Source organism: Elephas maximus, chromosome 3 (genome assembly GCF_024166365.1).
Source record: "Elephas maximus indicus isolate mEleMax1 chromosome 3, mEleMax1 primary haplotype, whole genome shotgun sequence".
In the NCBI taxonomy this organism is placed as follows: domain Eukaryota; kingdom Metazoa; phylum Chordata; class Mammalia; order Proboscidea; family Elephantidae; genus Elephas; species Elephas maximus.
Genome location: NC_064821.1, coordinates 97,349,709 through 97,367,265, shown reverse-complemented (window position 1 = coordinate 97,367,265; position 17,557 = coordinate 97,349,709). Strand labels below are relative to the sequence as shown.

The 17,557-nt window shown below is 39.5% G+C and overlaps 1 protein-coding gene across 6 annotated transcripts in view; it reads left to right on the top strand.

Moving 5' to 3' along the window:
- Positions 1 to 17,557, top strand: part of IFT25 (intraflagellar transport 25) — a 99,229-nt gene that overhangs the window by 57,624 nt on the left and 24,048 nt on the right. For 5 of the 6 annotated variants that reach the window (XM_049879324.1, XM_049879325.1, XM_049879328.1 and 2 more), the window contains 2 exons: positions 3,134 to 3,177; positions 5,255 to 5,465. In XM_049879324.1, the coding sequence (XP_049735281.1) occupies positions 3,134 to 3,177; positions 5,255 to 5,368 (158 nt within the window). In that variant the 3' untranslated portion in view covers positions 5,369 to 5,465. Of the gene's footprint in view, positions 1 to 3,133; positions 3,178 to 5,254; positions 5,466 to 17,557 lie in introns of those variants that run through there. The other variant, XM_049879329.1, reaches the window with a different exon arrangement.

The window sequence follows — 17,557 nt, the reverse complement described above, 5'->3', positions numbered from 1 at the left end:
GACCTTTTGGAAGCAGACTCCCAGGCCTGTCTTCCAGGGCGTCTCTGAATTGGTTCGAACCACCAACATTTCAGCTAGTAGTCGAGTACTTCACCGTTTGCACCACCCAGGGACACCTGTGACACATACATTTAGGGCCTAGAAAAACCCAGGTTTGATCACAAGACTGCTCCTTCACTTACTGGTTGTGTAATTGTCAAAGTTACTTAATTTTTCTGAGTTTCAGAATCCTTATCTGAAAAACGGAGATGGTATTTACCATTTCGGGTTTTTGTGAGCATAGTATCTGACATATGGTAGAAAAACAATAAATATTAGTTTCTCATCTTCTTTCCTTGCTTCCTGATTAATGGTACTGTTTAAATATCCTCAGTAGAATTGGTGGCTTCCAGTTAAACACAGCATGTTACCTTCATGTGTTTTTCTCCTTTCCTTCTCAAAATACTGTGAAGATAATAGTAAAAGAATAAAAAGAGGCATAATCTTACAAAGACAAAAGCAAACAAAAAACTAGGAGGATAAAACAAATGTGAGAGATAAATACATGTTATGGTAGAAGGAAAACAGATGGAGGAGTGGTAACTTTTGAATGGAATAGAGTATAATCTAAGTGCCTGCCAAGGAGAATATCAGTGAAAAGCAAGTCACTTTGCTCCAGAGAACCCCAGAAAAGTCTAGATCTTGAGGCCAACAGGTACCATGGAGTAGAAAAAAGGGTGATTAGTGGACATCTGTATACAGAGTGATTGGACTCTAGGTACCTTTTCCTACCACGCAAAGCTAGGTGACCTTCCTCCCACAAACCCCAAACCTCACGAGGTGACTGGGAACATTGAATATTGAGGCTCAGGACTCAGGGATACCAGGCATAGTAGAGAGAGTGAGTGAGACATAGGATTGAAAATGAGAGGGTTAAGTGAATGCTTACATATTGAAAGTGGAAACTAGGCTTCTTCCTATGCTCTGCTGTTATTGACAGCAGCCAAGAGTATGTCGCCAGCCAGAAGACTGGAGAATTCATCTCTGGAGAAACTGAATGGCCCCAGAAAAAAGATCTGTGGATACTGACAAAAGCTAGTTCACTCCTGGTCACCCTGTTGAAGTCCCCCCGTCAAGAAGCCTGGCTCATACATACAGTTTTCAAATGATTTATTCATAAGTAAGAAAAGACGTCCAAAGATCACCAAACATTTGATTAAAGCTTCAAACCCTGAATAAAATCAAGCCTTTAGCTCTAATTTCCAATAATAGGAAATATAGAGGGTAGAGGAACAAATTAAACCATGAGGAGGCAAGATGGCAAAATCTAGAACGTAGGGTATTCTGCAGGACAACTGACCTGTTCTCTTTAATAAATCAGTGGCATGAAGAAGAAAAACATGTGTGGAGAGAAAAGATTAAAATACAGAGTTAATTCTGATTTGAATAAACCAACTATAAAAAGATACTTTGGGGGCAATTGAGGAAATTTGAATATGGGCAGGATATTATATTAAAACACTATTTTTAACATTAGTATGTGTGGTGAAAAGAGTTCCTTTATGTGGCCTTTTGCTTTGGTTCTTCGGAAAAACAGCTGGATAGATTTTTCCCTTAAGCCCTGAGCAGTTACCTTTGCCCTAGTTTTCTACCCCAGAGGGTTTGTTACTTTTGTCAAGATTGATTGACATTTCCTGGATAAGCTGTAAACAAGTCCTAGTTTGATACTTTTTGTTTGCCCCTGGGATTGGTATGTATCTTACAGAGATTGGTCAGTATACAATGTAAAGGAAGTGACTATAACCTACTGTGCAAATGAAGTATCTGTGGCCTACCAAGAGGGGATTGGTCAGTTCATAGCTCTGGTGGGAGGTCCATGCCTTGAAAATGCAAGGAGTATGCTTATATATGCAGCTAACCCTACAGAGGTTGGAAAACAGAAGTTGAAGAGAGAAGAAGAGACAAGCAGAGAGAGAAGAAGCCAGGAACCTCCCAGAAGTGGTTAACACAGGTCAAGGGCTGTAACACTGAAAACAGCAAGAGGCCTAGAAGGGTCTCTGGGCAGAGCCAGTGGCAGTAGGCTGGGAAGGGGCTCTGTAGCAGAGTCAGTTGTGATGACAGAAACCTGCTGCCAGGAATGCTCCTAAGAGAGCTGAACAAAACTGCTACACTGGCTGTGAGCTGCATCAGTTAGCAGTAGAGAGGCTGACGGCAGGAAGGCCAAAAGCAGAGAAGTCTGTCCTCAGGGAGGTGAGAAGAAACCTGTCTTTAGGGGGCTGAGAGGAGGCCTGTCCTGAGGGGGTTGAGAAGAACTGTGTCCTGAGGGGGCTAATAGACACCTATGGAATATTGTACCTAACAAATGAAAAACACATGTTCTTTTCATGCTCACATCGTGCATCTTAGGCAGAGTTTTCTAGAGAAGCAAAACCAGTAAAGTATATAAATACAGAGAGAGATTTATATCATGGAAATGACATGCATGGTTCTAAAGGCTGGAATATCCTAAGTCCATGGATCAGGATAGAGGCTCTTCCTGATTCACATAGCCACAGGGGATGGTGAACCCAAGATCAGCAGGTCGGAGAGCAGGGCTGTTGCTCACAGGCTGTGAAGATCAACAACTCCCAAGATTGGCAGGCAAGACCACAAGGCTTCTCTTGATTCACATAGTTGCAGGGGCTGGCCAGCTGAAGATGGGCAGGCCGGAGAGCAGGACTCTTGCTTACAGGCTGTGAAGATCAATGAATGCCAAGATTGGCAGGCAAGACCACAGGTAAGCTGCTAGCTCAAATCCCAAGAACCAGAAGTCAGATGAACAGGAGCCAGCTGCAGGATCCAGAACAGGCAAAAGCCAGAACGTCTGCTTATATTCACACAGCAAGGAAATTCCCTTTCAACTGATTGGCTACTCATAGCAGATCCCATCATGGGGGTGATCACATATCAGATCTCAACAAGGAAGTGATCATATCATTATATGACTGTCAAAACACTGAGAACCAAATTTTAACTCCTAAACACTGGTAGTTCCTTAAAATCTGGTCTTATAATAGTTTATCGGCTGTCGTGTTCTACTGAACTGAATACATTTCGGTAGTTATCCTCATGTATTTTCAGCTCTTAACTCATTTCTGTTAAATTTGTGTTTTAGATTTAGTACACACAGAGGGGCAGCTTCAAAATGAAGAAATTATGGTAAGCACATAAACTTCGTAGACATATAGATTATATTTAACCAGTGCAATGTATTTAAATTTTAAACATATCTCTATAGTCATAGAATTAATAATATGATATTGTAGGTTCATGTTACTGTAGATTCTGTACCTAATCAACCCGAAGAGAAAGTTATTCCAAGTGATATTGAAATCAATATATATTATTCATAAATTAGGCTCTTATCTATCATAGAATGACAGCAAGGAGGACACAGAATTCACTTATTTGTTTTATTTTGAAGTATTTATTTGCTTCACCTTTTTTTCATTTGATTCTGTGGGCCTTTTAGAATAGAAATCAGAAAAGGTGGAGATGCCAGAATTGGATGTTAATTTAAGCATGAAAGGACAAGAGAGATTCTAATAGGGGAATTGGAGCATAGGATCAGCAACAAATAAGCCAGAGAGAGATGAGGTGGAAAGAGAACCGGTATTTTCTGACAACATTCCATTGGGCTTTGCTTGTCAAGTGGAATGAATGAATGTTGACAAGGAAGCTGCTGCCTCATCAGGAGATCCTCTGTTCCTGCTCCTTTGTCAGGCCCTGGTTTTTAGACAAAAACAAACAAAAAATTAAAATAACTGAATGTGAGTTTTCTTTAGGTGGTATGTTCGTTTAAGGTTTCTCTAAATGAAGGTTAAAGTGAGAACCTCTTGTCCATTAAGTTTCCTTCACAACTTGCTGGGAGCTCCTGTGACATCATTATTTGAAAAGCTTTTGTAGGAAGGTTTTGAATCTTTTAATTCCCTTCTTTGCCACCAAAATTTGCCCAATGACTGAGGAGGCCAGTGGGGGGAAAAAGAAGTGGAAAAACCATTAATTGTACTGAATTTTCTCTTCCTGTTTTTCTCCATTTTTGCCTAATGGGTTATGATTATACTGCTATCTAGTAAGCCTCTGCTTTCTTTGGTGTTTTGTTTTAGGACTGACTGTGGATCAGGGAGGGTCGCAGCATTATATAACATTTGGAAAATAGTAAAGGGAAACGAGAGGCTGGAAATCACCTATAATTTTATAACTCTGCCATAAAACTTTTGTTGCATTTATTTTCTTCTAGCTGCCAACCGTATGCACCCCATAGTTATAATAGTAATGCGTATATAGATTTGTATTTTTATGACTTAATATTATAAAATGAGCTTCATAATTATAACTTTAAAATAATATTTGTCTAATGACATGCAGTTAAGCTAATTCCCCCCCCCCCTCCGCATCATCCTAAGTCCAGGCAGTCCCCAGGTCCCGAACACGATCCGTTCCTAGGTGTGTCTTTAAGTCCAGTTTGGAGGTAAGTCCGAATAGGTGCATCCAGTTCGTACTTAGACTTACTGTAGTGCAAGAGGAGGCTCAAAGCCTTTTCAGTGATTTCAAAGCTGCACGTGCAGCAAGTGGAGGTGATTTGTAATGAAGACTGTTGTAAGCAGGGGTTGGTTCATTTGTTTTGAAGTGAGGGCAACTTCACATGACATCAAAAGGCAAGTACAAGTTGTCCGTAAGTCAGAAGTTCATAACCCAGGACCGCCTGTAATAAGTAATATTACGCATTATGCATATGTTCCTACTACCACCACCATCACCTTTCTTATTATTTTCTAAGATTAAATTTCAATGAATGAAATTATCAGGTCTAAGGGTATAAACATATTTATAGGTCTTTATAGATATTATCAAATTGCGTTCAGAGAAATTATATAAATGTAAAAGAATAACCAGATTTTAGAGTAGTGCATTCTGAAGCATCACAAACCAAAGGAAACCTTGTATCATGAAGAATATTTTAGAAAGATACTTTTAAAAAATTGATCACAAATGTACAGATGAAGCTTTTCAGCTCCACCTGCTATTTTTCATCAAACCAAGGCTGATACTTGGCCAGTGTGCACCAGAATGACCATTCTATTATATGTGGCTGGCATCTGTCATGAATATTATATTTTATGTATTGTTATATGGTTAGACTATTACTCTTGCATCGAACCCTTTATTCTACTAACTGCTTGTTAACAGCTAACTAGGACTGCTGAAAACATTTATATTGATTTTTCCCCTACAGGCACGTGATGGTTACGCCACTTACTTGAGATTCATTATTGTATCAGCTTTTGATCATTTTGCGTCTGTGCATAGCGTTTCTGCAGAGGGAATAGCCGTCTCAAACCTTTCTTAATAATTCTAAGGCAGTGCTCTTGCGTGAATTTTTAACGATATATTTATTCAAACATGAAGTTGTCATTGAAATACTTTATTAAAGGGATTTGTATCAATCTGTTTCGGTTATTTATTCTCTCCTTGGTATTTTATGTAAAGGAACTCTGGTTTCTTCAGCCAGCAGTGCTGGCCACCCGGGTGGAGATATGGAAGCTCTCACTTCAGTGTACAGCTTAATCAAGGACGTGACTAATATACATGAAAATTTAACTGATAATACGTTGTGTCACCACAGCACCCAACATGGTGCCCTTCAGGTCTCAGTGCATTAACTTTTTTAATTTATTGATTGATTGACAGTAGACAGTATAGAGTTCAGAGAAGTGAAAGTACTTATGAGAAGGTTTTATTGTAGTTAGAGAACTTGAACTGGGCCCTGTAGGACAAGTAGTTTTAATTTTATTTTATTCTTATTTGAAGACCTCAGAAAAGAGTTAAGAAACACATAATCTTATTTATCAGAGACAAGCATTATTGACATTTTTGGTATATTTCACAAATAATAACGATATCTACCAATACTTGATCATTTATTATGTGTCAGGAGCCCTGGTGGTGCAGTGGTTAAGAGCTTGGCTACTAACTAAAAGGTCAGCAGTTCAAATCCACCAGCTGCTCCTTGGAAACCCTGTGGGATAGTTCTACCCTGTCCTGTAGGGTCGCTATGAGTCGGAATCAACTCGACACCAATAGGTTTGATTTTGAGTTTTATTATGTGTCAAGCACTGTTAGCATTTTGCATGCATTTTTTTTTTTTTATCTATACAACTACCCCATGTGGTGAAAACTGTTGCTATTTTCATTCTGTATCTGACAAAATTTAAATTTAGAGAAGTTAGGTCATTTGTCCAGGGTCACACAGTTAGTAGATGGCAGAGCCAGAATTCAAACCCTGTTTCATTTAGCTCCAGAGTCTGACCTATTACATACCATCCTATCTGGTCTTACTTCTTCTACTGCTTTTTATCCTAATACTAGACCCACTAACTGTGTGACCTCAGCAAGTCACCTTCTTTTTCCAGACCTCAGTCCCCTCACCCTAAAAGGAGGAGACTGGACTAAGTAATCTTCAAGTTTGCTTACTGATCTAACCTCCTGCAGGTTGTGACTCTCCAGTCTTCAGCCCAATTCACAGGGCATTTTTATATTTTTTTCTTTTCCATTCCATTTGAACAAGTTTTATCTTAACTTGCTTTTATAGGTTAGAAAATACCTCCTAAGAGTTTAAGTCAGTGATCTAAGGCTAACCCTTGCCTTCTGGTGTATAACACATATAATTCTGGGTACTTTTTTTTACTAAAATTTTATCATTCTCATTTTTCCTGTTAACAAAAGTTCTCTGTAAATACCTCTTTATTGACAGTACTATTCCATATCCCATCATGAAGATATATCTTTACTGAACAATTCTTATAAAATGGGACATTTAGATATTGCTATTTTTTTAATGTTTTTACTGTCCCTGGATGGTGCCAACAGTTAAGCGCTACTAGCCGAAAGGTTGGCAGTTTGAACCCACCCAGAGGCATCTTAGAGACAGGCTTGGTGATCTTCCAAAAGGTCACAGCCTTGAAAACCCTATGGAGCAGTTCTGCTCTGCATACATGGGGTCTCCACGAGTCAGAAGTAACTTGATGGCAACTAACAGTAACAAGTTTTTACCATTAAAAACAATGGTGGATTCCAATTGCTGATGGGAATGTGAAATGGTATATGCCCCTATGGGAAGGAAATCCGCAATGTCTAGAAAAATCACGTTATTTATCATTATTATAATGATGCATATGTCATTATTCATTTAATAATGAAACACGTATCATTCCTCGACTAGGAATTTTTCCCAAAGCTACACAGGCAAAAACATTAAATAACTTACAACAGTATTCTTTTTTTTTTTTTTCTTATTGTGCTTTAAGTGGAAGTTTACAGTTCAAGTTAGTTTCTCAGACAAAAATTTATATATACATTGTTATGTGACCCTAGTTGCTCTCCCTATAATGTGCCAGCACACTCCTCCTTTCCACCCAAGATTTCCCATGTCCGTTCAACCAGCTCTTGTCCCTTTCTGCCTTCTCATTCCATCCCTGGACAGGAGCTGCCCTTTTAGTCTCATGTATCTACTTGAGCTAAGAAGCACCCTCTTCACAAGTATCATTTTATGTCTTCTAGTCCAGTCAAATCTGTCTGAAGAGTTGGCTTCGGGAATGGTTTTAGTTGACGGCTAACAGAGAGTCCAGGGACCATGTCTTCTGGGGTCCCTCCAGTCTCAGACCGTTAAGTCTGGTCTTTTTACTAGAATTGGAGTTCTGCACCCCACTTCTCTCCTGCTCCCTCAGGGACTCTCTGTTACATGAGTTTTCTTTACACCATTATTTATAATAGTAAGTATTTACAACTGTCCAAAGTGTTTGACAGACAGCTAGTTGGATAAACTACTGTGTAGCCTCACAATAGAATATTAGCAGCTATAAAAAGGAATAAGGAGGCTCTCTAACCACTGACATGGTCTGGTCTCCAGGATATTGTTAGCAATGAAGAAAGCAAAGTGCGAAAACTATATGTAGTCAATTATCTTTTGTGTAAGATGGGATGTGGATGACATACATATATACATATTTTCTTATATTTGGAGAAAGAAATACTGAAAGAATTAAAAAATAATAATACAGATGATTACCTATGGGGAAGGGAGAGAACTAGATAGGACAGATAGAGATAGAAGTTAGACTTCTCTGAATATAGTATTTAACGTAGTTTTGACTTTGGAAGCAGAAAAAATAAAACAGTCCTTAAAAGTTGAAAACACTTCCACCAGACCAAGTCCAGTACAACAAAACGGTGCCCGGCTACCACCACTGACTGCTCTGATGGGGATCACAATAGAGGATACCAGACAGAGCTGGAGGAAAATGTAGAACAAATTCTAACTCACAAAAAGGATCAAACTTACTGCCTGACAGAGACTGGAGAAACCCCGAGAGTATGGCCCCTGGACACCCTTTTTGTTCAGTAATGAAGTCACTCCTGAGGTTCACCCTTCAGCAAATGATTAGGCTCATAAAACAAAATGAGACTAAAGGGGCACACCAGCACAGGGGCAAGGACTGGAAGGCAGGAGGGAACAGGAAAGCTGGTAATAGGGAAGGGAGTGTGTTGACATGTCATGGGGTTGTTAACAAATGTCATAAAACAATATGTGTACTGTTTAGTAAGAAGCTAATTCTATAAACCTTCATATAGAGTACAATTTAAAAAAGAGTTGAAAACAAATGCGTGAGCCTAACTTCATCACAAGTTGGTAATACAAAAACATAGAAAAATATAATTATTTGAAATGGCTTTAGAACATAATGTTTTGTCTATGCAGTCTTAGTGGAATGTATTGTAAAGACAAGTAGAGATTATTGGTAGTAATATTATACTTTATTTTGAAACTGTTTTAGTATCTTATATGTTGTAGGACAATGCAAATAAGTATGTTAATGTGGTTAGGAGTCAAGACGACTAGTTTAAAAGAAATAAAAGTATAAAATCAAAGAATTAAGCAAAATCCTGAAATGTTCCGTTTTAATTGAAAATACCAGTGTAAACTCTTTTTTTTTTAAGAGATAAATGTTTCTTAGTTCTGTCCACTGGAAAGTTTTAGAAGCAGTGACATCCTAATAGCAGGGAGTACACCAAATACCCAGATTATGATCTCTAAATTCTTTTCCCATTAATTGGAACCAAGGTTCTTTGGAGGAATGACTGATTCTAAGTCTGGGACAAGAAATACACGAGATAAGCCTGGAACATTTTGTTGTGCCAGAAAGTAAAGACTAATGGGTCATGTTAAAGGATAAATAAACCTTTAGGGTCATGGTTTCATGGGACATCACAGTTAATTGGCCTAAAAACATATTTACTTCTGCCGTTCTGCCTCCTAGTTCATTGTGTTTTAAAAGCTTCCAAGTGGCCATCCAAGTCACAACAATTGGTCTCTATTTGCTCTGGAGCAACCGAGGAAGAAAATCAGGAATAGGAGGAGGAAATGGCATGTGTAGCTAATCGCCTCTGTGACTAACTGCCTCTTTTGCCATGAGACCTGAAGAACTGGATGGTGCCCAGCTAGTATTACTGAACATTTTGAGCAAAGATTTTATAGAAGAATCCTGATCAAAAAGGGGAAAATGCAGAACAGAATTTCAAATTCTGATGGACTCCAGGCTTTCTGGAGCTATGGAAGGTGGATGAACCCCTGAAAACTATTGGCCTGAGATAATCTTTAAACCTTACACTAAAAATATCTCCTGAAGTCTTCTTAAAACCAAACAATAGTTTAGCTTAACTAGTGAAAAACGTCTACCTTGAGCATTATGCTCTTTTAAGAGACTGTATATAGGGTCGCTATGAGTTAGATCCAACTCAACAGCAGTAGGTTTGGTTTTGTTTTTGGGTTTCACGTGGGATCAAAGTGACAACAGCAACTGAAAAAATTAGATAGGAATTTCAGGGGGCAATGAGTTTATGTTAATGGAGGAGGAATGACTCAGAAAAGGAGGGTGAGAATGGTTGCACAACTCAAAGAATGTAATCGATGTCACTGATTTGTACATGTAAAAACGGTTGAATTGGTTTGTTTTGGCTTTGTATATTCTTAGCAATAACAAAATAAAAGTTTTTTTGAAAAGGATACATGAGTCAACATGAAGGCTGAAAATGGGCAGTTTGAGCAGAAAAAAAAAATTCACTTGATTGAAACACATTTGATAATTTTAAAAAGAAATTTCTGTTGATATGAGAGAGAAAAAAAAAAGAAGGAAAAAAGCAAGCAAACAAAAACGCCTCATTGGACTCCATGGGAAGTAACTAGGGCAAAATTTCACCTCTGAAAATTTGCAATTAAAGGTAAGAATTAAGCATCCATTTTGTACAAACTGTTCTTGAGGGTAACTAAATAACTTTAGTGGATGAGGGAAAGTTCTTTACAAAAGAATTCTTGCTAATGTGAAAGGAACAATAGGATTAGAAAATCACAATTAATTTAGGTGAAATTAAATATTGATATAGGCAACAGTCAATCAGTGGATGAAACCTTAATTGAAAGGTTGATGGGGAGCTTTACAAGGATGGAATTAGGCTGTGATCACCTGAATCTGCAGATCTACGGAAAGCAGATTAACGAGTGTATCAGCTTTTGCAGTGTTAAAACCCACCCCGAAACAATGGCTTAAAACAAAAACAAATTTATTTGCTCACAAACCTGTGGGTCTCCAGGCATTTTTTCTGGTCTGTTTTGATTCAGGTCTTTGAACCTGTCTCTTTCAGTTCAAACACTGCTGAGAATTTGCATTTCTACCCCAGATATTCTGAGTCAGAATCTATATTTTAACAAGATCCCCAGGTCATTCTAATGTATAATTAAATTTGAGAACCACTGCTCTACTAGTGGTTCTCAGAACTGGTCCCTAACTACAGCATTAGCAACACCTGGGAACTTTTTAAAAGAAATGAAAAATATCAGGGTTTGAACCAGAACGAACAGATTCGAAGCCCTGTTTTAATTTGGCTGATCTCTGTGGTCAGCTGGAAGCTCAGCTAAGGTTAGATAATCTAGTATGTCTTCACTCACATGCCTTACAGTTTGCAGATTGGTAAACACAGGTGGGTGGCCTCAGTTGGTACTGTTCATCTCTGCTCCAAGTGGTTTCTCATCCTCCAGTAGGCTAGCCCAGGCTTCTTCAGATGGTGGTCTCACAACATCCTAAAAAGTAACAGGAGAACGAAAGCCCCAATGTGCAAACAATTTTTGATTCTCTGCTTGCATAATTCTTGCTATTGCTCTGTTTGCCAAGTAGTGTCACATGGCCAAGTCCAGAGTCAGGATGGGAGCAGTCTACTCAAGGGCATGGATACAAGGAGGTGTGAATAAATGGGAGGCTGTTAACTGCTACAATCTACTACAGTCAAACACTGTATGCCTCCTAATGTGATGCATTGTGAAGTACACAGACCAACCTGTGAAGTACTCTTGCCAAAATTGTTGAACGTAAATCTAATCTAACTCTAGAATTAAGTTCTGTTTTCAGGAAATTCAAGGGATAGAGGAACAAGTTAAATAACACCACAAGGGAGCAAATAGACTATAAAACCCATTGCCATCCAGTCAATTCTGACTCGTAGTGACCCTATAGGACAGAGTAGAATTGCCCCATAGGGTTTCCAAGGAGCAGCTGGTAGATATGAACTGCCGACCTTTTGGTTTGCAGCCGTAGCTCTTAACCACTATGCCACCAGGGATCCAAATAAGAGTATTAGAAAAAGAAAACCCATTGCCATCAAGTTGATCCCGTCTCATAGTGACCCTATAGGACAGAGTAGAACTGGCCCATGGGGTTTTTGGGGAGCGGCTGGTGGATTCGAACTACAAGTCTTTTGGTTTAGCAGCTGTCTTGGTTATCTAGTGCTGCTATAGCAGAAATACCACAAGTGGATGGCTTTAACAAAGAGGAATTTATTCTCTCACAGTCTAGTAGGCTAGAAGTCCAAATTCAGGGTGCCAGCTCCAGGGGAAGGCTCTCTCAGCTCTGGGGGGAAGGTCCTTGTCATCAATCTTACCTTGGTCTAGGAGCTTTTCCGTGCAGGAGCACCAGGTCCAGAGGACGTGCTCTTTTCCTGGTGCTGCTTTCTGGTGGTATAAATCCTGCCTGTCTCTCTGCTCACTTCTCTCTTCTATATCTCAAAAGAGATTGGCTCAAAACGCAATCCAATCTTGTAGATTGAGTCTTGCCTCATTAACATAACTGCTGCTAATCCTATCTCATCAACATCATAGAGATAGGATTTACAACACATAGGAAAGTCACATCAGATGACAAAATGGTGGATAATCACACAATACTGGGAATCATGGCATAACCAAGTTGACAGATATTTTGGGGGGACATAATCTAAACCATGACAGCAGCCATAGCTCTCAACCACTGTGCCTAGTAGCCATTAGTGCAGCTCACTGAAATGCCCAGCTCTGTGCCTTTCCTGTACTTCCTGGCCTCTTTGGTTGATGAGGGCCTTGTGACCAGTTCTGATCAGTGAGACAGAGAGTAGCTGACTTCTAAGCTAAGCATTGAATTGCCTGTGCGAGACCCCTCAGAGCTCTTTTCTTCCTCTGCCACAGTGACCGATAATGTTCCACACAGTAGCTGCTGCTTCAGTCTGGGCCTGGGAGTAAGAATGATAACAGGCAACAGAGCACCTGGTCAATCTGAGATGGACATGTAGCAGGAGTAAGAAATAAAGCAAAATAAGCCAATGAAATTTTGGAGTTGTTTGTTACTTGTTACCAGATTAGCCTATCCTGTCCTGACTGGTACACAGACAAATCTAAAATGTAGGTCCTACAGGAAAAGTGACCTGCTTTCTCCAATAAGTCAGTGGCATGAAAAATGTTAATTAATTGACTATTAATTAAGGAAGAGGGAGCATTCTAGATTCAAAGGAACATTAGAGCTTCAACAACCACATGCCATGTGTAGATTTTGTTTACATGCTGTTTAAATTTAAACCAACTAAAAAAGGACATGTTTAAGAGAATTGAGGAAATCTGTTTATGAACTGATATTGTTCATTTTGTTAGGTATGATGTTGGCATTAATGTATGGAAAACACCCATAGTTTTCAGAGATGCACATGGAAGTATGTAGGGGTGAAATGACATAATATCTGGGCTTTGCTTTTAAATACTTAGGCAAAGATTTTGTTGAAAAGTAAAAAGATCTTGAAGCAAATGGAGCAGTAATTTGTTGGATCTGGAAGATGGTGATATGGGGGTTCATTAGACTTTTCTCTCTACTTCTGTTTCAGTTTTCATAATAGAAAAATAAACAATGCTTCAGACGACATCCTTGTACATAAATCCTTGCCTACCCTGCAGATGATTTCCTTAGAACAGATTGTCCAAGGAGAATTAGTCAAAGATAGGAACAATTTTAAGGCTCTTGGTACTTCCTGATAAATTGTTTACCAAGAATTGTTGCATAAACTTCCACTTAGAAAAGTAGGTTTTAGATAAGTGGAGGGGAGTAGGAAAGGCATTTCTTGAGCGTGTAATCAAAAATGTGGAGTTGATATACTCAATCATAAAACACATTTGGGGAATGGTGAGTAGGTAAGTCTGACTACAGCAAGAATAAGACCAAAACTGTACATTACAGCCAGGTTGCAGAGGCCTTTAATGCTTCAAATGTTTTCCCATAACACTGGAGCCATTTAAGATTTTTGAGAAGGAAGGTGGCTTAGGCAATTGTGTTCATGTTCAATAAAACGAAATGCTGAAGATTTTCTTTTTCCCAGGTTCCTAAACTGAAATGTCAATTCTTCGTGTAAGTAACACGGTGTTAAGGCTTACAGAGAGCTAGAACGGACCTCCAGAGATTATCTGAGTGATCTCTGTGGCACCAGCCTAGTGAATTATCTTTTTTCTTTGTTTCTGTCATCTGTGGATACAGAGAACAAGTGACCAGTGTACCACTCGTAATACCACTTTATGTGTGATGTTTGAAAACAGTATCCTTTAACCTTCATTTTCTTAGGCTTTAAAAACTCGTTTTCATCTTATAAAAAAACCAGTGCAAGTTTCAAGCAATAGGTATAATGCATAGCCTTACCTTTTTTTTTTTTTTCCTTTTTTAGTCTTTTTTGCAGCTGAACCCCTTCATCTTGGTTAAGCCTCATTTGTCCTCAATCGGCTTCCCACCCCACTCCCCATAATTTAGCCTTTTCTCTGCCTGCACACTAACTCCTAACTGCCATTGTGTTCTGTGTGATTTAGGCCTTTACATTTGCTGGTTCCATCTTCCCAGAGTGCTCTTTCCTCAGGTACCTGCACAGCTAGTTTCCTCATTTACTTTGGATTCTTACTCAAAATCTCCTCAGTGAGGCTTTCCCCAGCTTTTCTATCTAAAATTATAGTGTCTCCTTACCCTCATCCACACCCCAACACCCTCAGAACACACATTCAATCTCTCCTTTCCCTATTTCATTTTTTTCTTTTGCTCTTGGGCTGGGTAGATGAGGCAGCCACCTTGTACCCTGGGGGAGGGCATAACCTCTTAGACATTTCTAGGTGAAATAGCTCCTGTCAACTAGCGACAATTCTCAGGAGAAGGGGACATCATGAGCCATTAGTAGCCAACACTCAGCCACGGGCAGACGGGTGCGTTGGCTTGGTGAAAGGGATCTGGGCAGAGCACTGACAGCATCTACTATAGTGGGGGTTTTCAAAGTGTGGTCTCTGAAACAAGCGGCCTCAGCCTCATCTGAGAACTTGTTAGAAATGCAAATTCACTGGTCCAACCCCCAGATCTAATGAAACATGAGCTCTGTGCCTGGGACCCTATAATCTGTGTTTTAATAAGCCTTGAAAGGGATTTTGATGTGTGCCAAATTTGGCGAACCACTGCAATATAGGGACCTATGACTAAAAAAAAAATAAGAAAAAATTTAGAAACTGTAAAATAAAAGGATGAAAGACACAGAAAAATAAGGCAGACTCAGAACATTTGTTGTAAGATAAACAGAAACCATATCAAGAGTTGAGACCTATAGTTACCTCTCAAAAACAGCTCAAAGAAGAGATACAAAGAATCAAAGAAAAAATATAAGACAACAGAAGATGAAAAGTGAGTTGGCAGAACTAATAGAAGAGAAAAATAAAAATGTTTCAGAGGTGAAATCCACATTAGAAACTAAAGAATGACGATGATAATGATGATGATGATAGTAATTGTAGGAGTCAGTATTCTATCAGGAAAACTGAAACCACTGTAGATACTAAAAGCAGAGCAGGAAGTAATCCAGGGAGTTGGCTACAAAGTGTTGAAATGGCCGGAAAAGCAACTGGGTGATGGGAATGTAAACCATAACTAGAGCCCATGAGCCACATTCTCTGTTGACCTGTGGTGGCAGCATCACTGCCTCTGAACAGAAGCCACCCAACCACCCAACCACCATGGCTGGTGATACCAAAGCTGCTACAGTGCAGTCACCTGTAATCACCAGTCAGAAGTGCAAAAATGGCTTCTCCCTTCCCACCACTGTCTAATCTCCCACCAGTGATTTCCATTGATAGAATCTAACCAGAAAGCAGCTGACAAGGGGAGTTTGGGGAATGCACTTTTCAGGCCTCCAGACCTTGAAATAACAGGGGAGAATATAGAAAAATGGGAATGGATGAGAACCAACAAACTGTGTCTGGCACAATAATAAACCCAATGTATGAAAAATCAGAATCAGAGGAGAGAGCTTGAGAAAAATCACAAAATCGATAACAGCGAAGATTTAAAAATTGGTTATAGAGAAGATAATAGTTGTGGAAGAAAAGGGGATACAACATACCCATAATCTTTAATTATAGAATAAATGCAATGGAAAATATATTCAAGCCATCAGAAGATTATGTCCCTGAAAAAAATTAAATCGTAGAATCTAAAGGAGATATTATATCCCAGGAAAATTTAATGTACAGTCATCAACACAGGACTATGTCTTAGTGAAGCTACTGAACTAAAATGATAAAGAATCTGACACGTTTCCAGGCAGAATAAAGGCAATTCAGTTGCTTGACAGAATAAATTAGACTGGCCTCAGACTTTTCCTCTCATTGCTATTAGATAGTAGAGCAATGTCCACAAAGCTCTGAGGTAGAAGACTGCAAGAATCTGAAACCTGGGCAGGTGTCCTTCAGGTTGAAAGGCAACAGACTGATAGTCTCAAGCATAAGATTTCAGGGAACGTGGGCTTCATGTGCCCTTTTTGATAAAATTGCTTGAGATTTTCAATGATGTAAACTGTATGGCAGGTTAGTTATCCTGGAATCCTTCTGCAACCAAACACCTAGCAATACTGGATAAAATATTTCAAACACATTCTTAATTTATGGCAGAATTTACCAGAAATAAAAAGATACTCTGTGGCTAAGAACAAAGTGGAAGCCCGACTCCAGGGAATGAACAATTACTAAAGTTGCTAGCTGCTCTGGAGGCAGCTGACAATTCCTGATAATCAGAACTTTGGTTTGCAAGGCCTCCTGCCCAGTAGAAGAGGCAATGTCCTGGGTCTACCAGAATGGGCTGTAGACTTACAGTCTCCACATAGAGCCAGGTACCACAAAAGGCATCACCCTCAGAGAACCAGCGAACTGCAGGGGAAACCCTTCCTTCCCAGGCAGACAGACATGATGTGATGAAGTATTTCCTTCAAATAAGTGGATGTTCTGAATGCAAACTATACTTGGAGTTGGACATATTAACAAGCTTCTTTCACTTACCAGTAGTTCACAATGTTAGGCCAGCAGAATGGGTACATTCTCAGTATCCAGACCCAGACAGTCCATCTTCAAATAGAAAAGCCCCTTCTCCATCTTGAATTAAAATTGAGCCCAAACCTCTTGCAGTCCCTTGCACGTGTTCTTTTCTTCCCCTTTGCCTATGTAGTTTTCTCCACTTGAAATGCCCTTCTCCTTTCCCATGTGCTCCAGGCTCCCATTCCAAACTATGGAAGTACTGGGCATCCTTGAAGACCAACCCCAAATGCCACTGCCTCCGTAATGTCTTGCCAGGTTCCCCAGCTAAGAGGGATTAGTACTCTCTCCTCTGTGCTCTGAGCATTTAGTCTTTACCTCAGCTCTAGCATGTCATGTTCCACCTTGACTAATGGTCATTGGTGTGTATCTCTGGTCCCCCAAGAGAATAAACTGCTGGGAGACAATAGTTGTGCTTGTCCATCTTTGCATCACTCAGCACCCAGGAAAGAATCAGTGCTCAATTAAAGTTTGATGCACTAAATTGAAGAGAATTGAATTAGAAAGCTTGGAACCTGTTTTATCATTCTGAAACCTCAGTTCTAGCTACTAGTATTTGTTGAAAATTGGGAGATTTCTGTGCTTTTGTAGACATGAATTGGAGGACGGTCTAAGAAGTGATTCCGAAGAGTGTTGCCTTGTGTGTTATATCCTTTTGTAGAACTTACCACTTAGGAAGACAGTGCTCAGCTATCGTCACAGCTACTCATTCTCAGTATAACCTGACAAACTCATGCCAGTACTGGTCAGTTGCTTTGGCAGGATGATGAATTTTTATTCAGTGATTCAGTGCTTCCACTGGCCTATCCT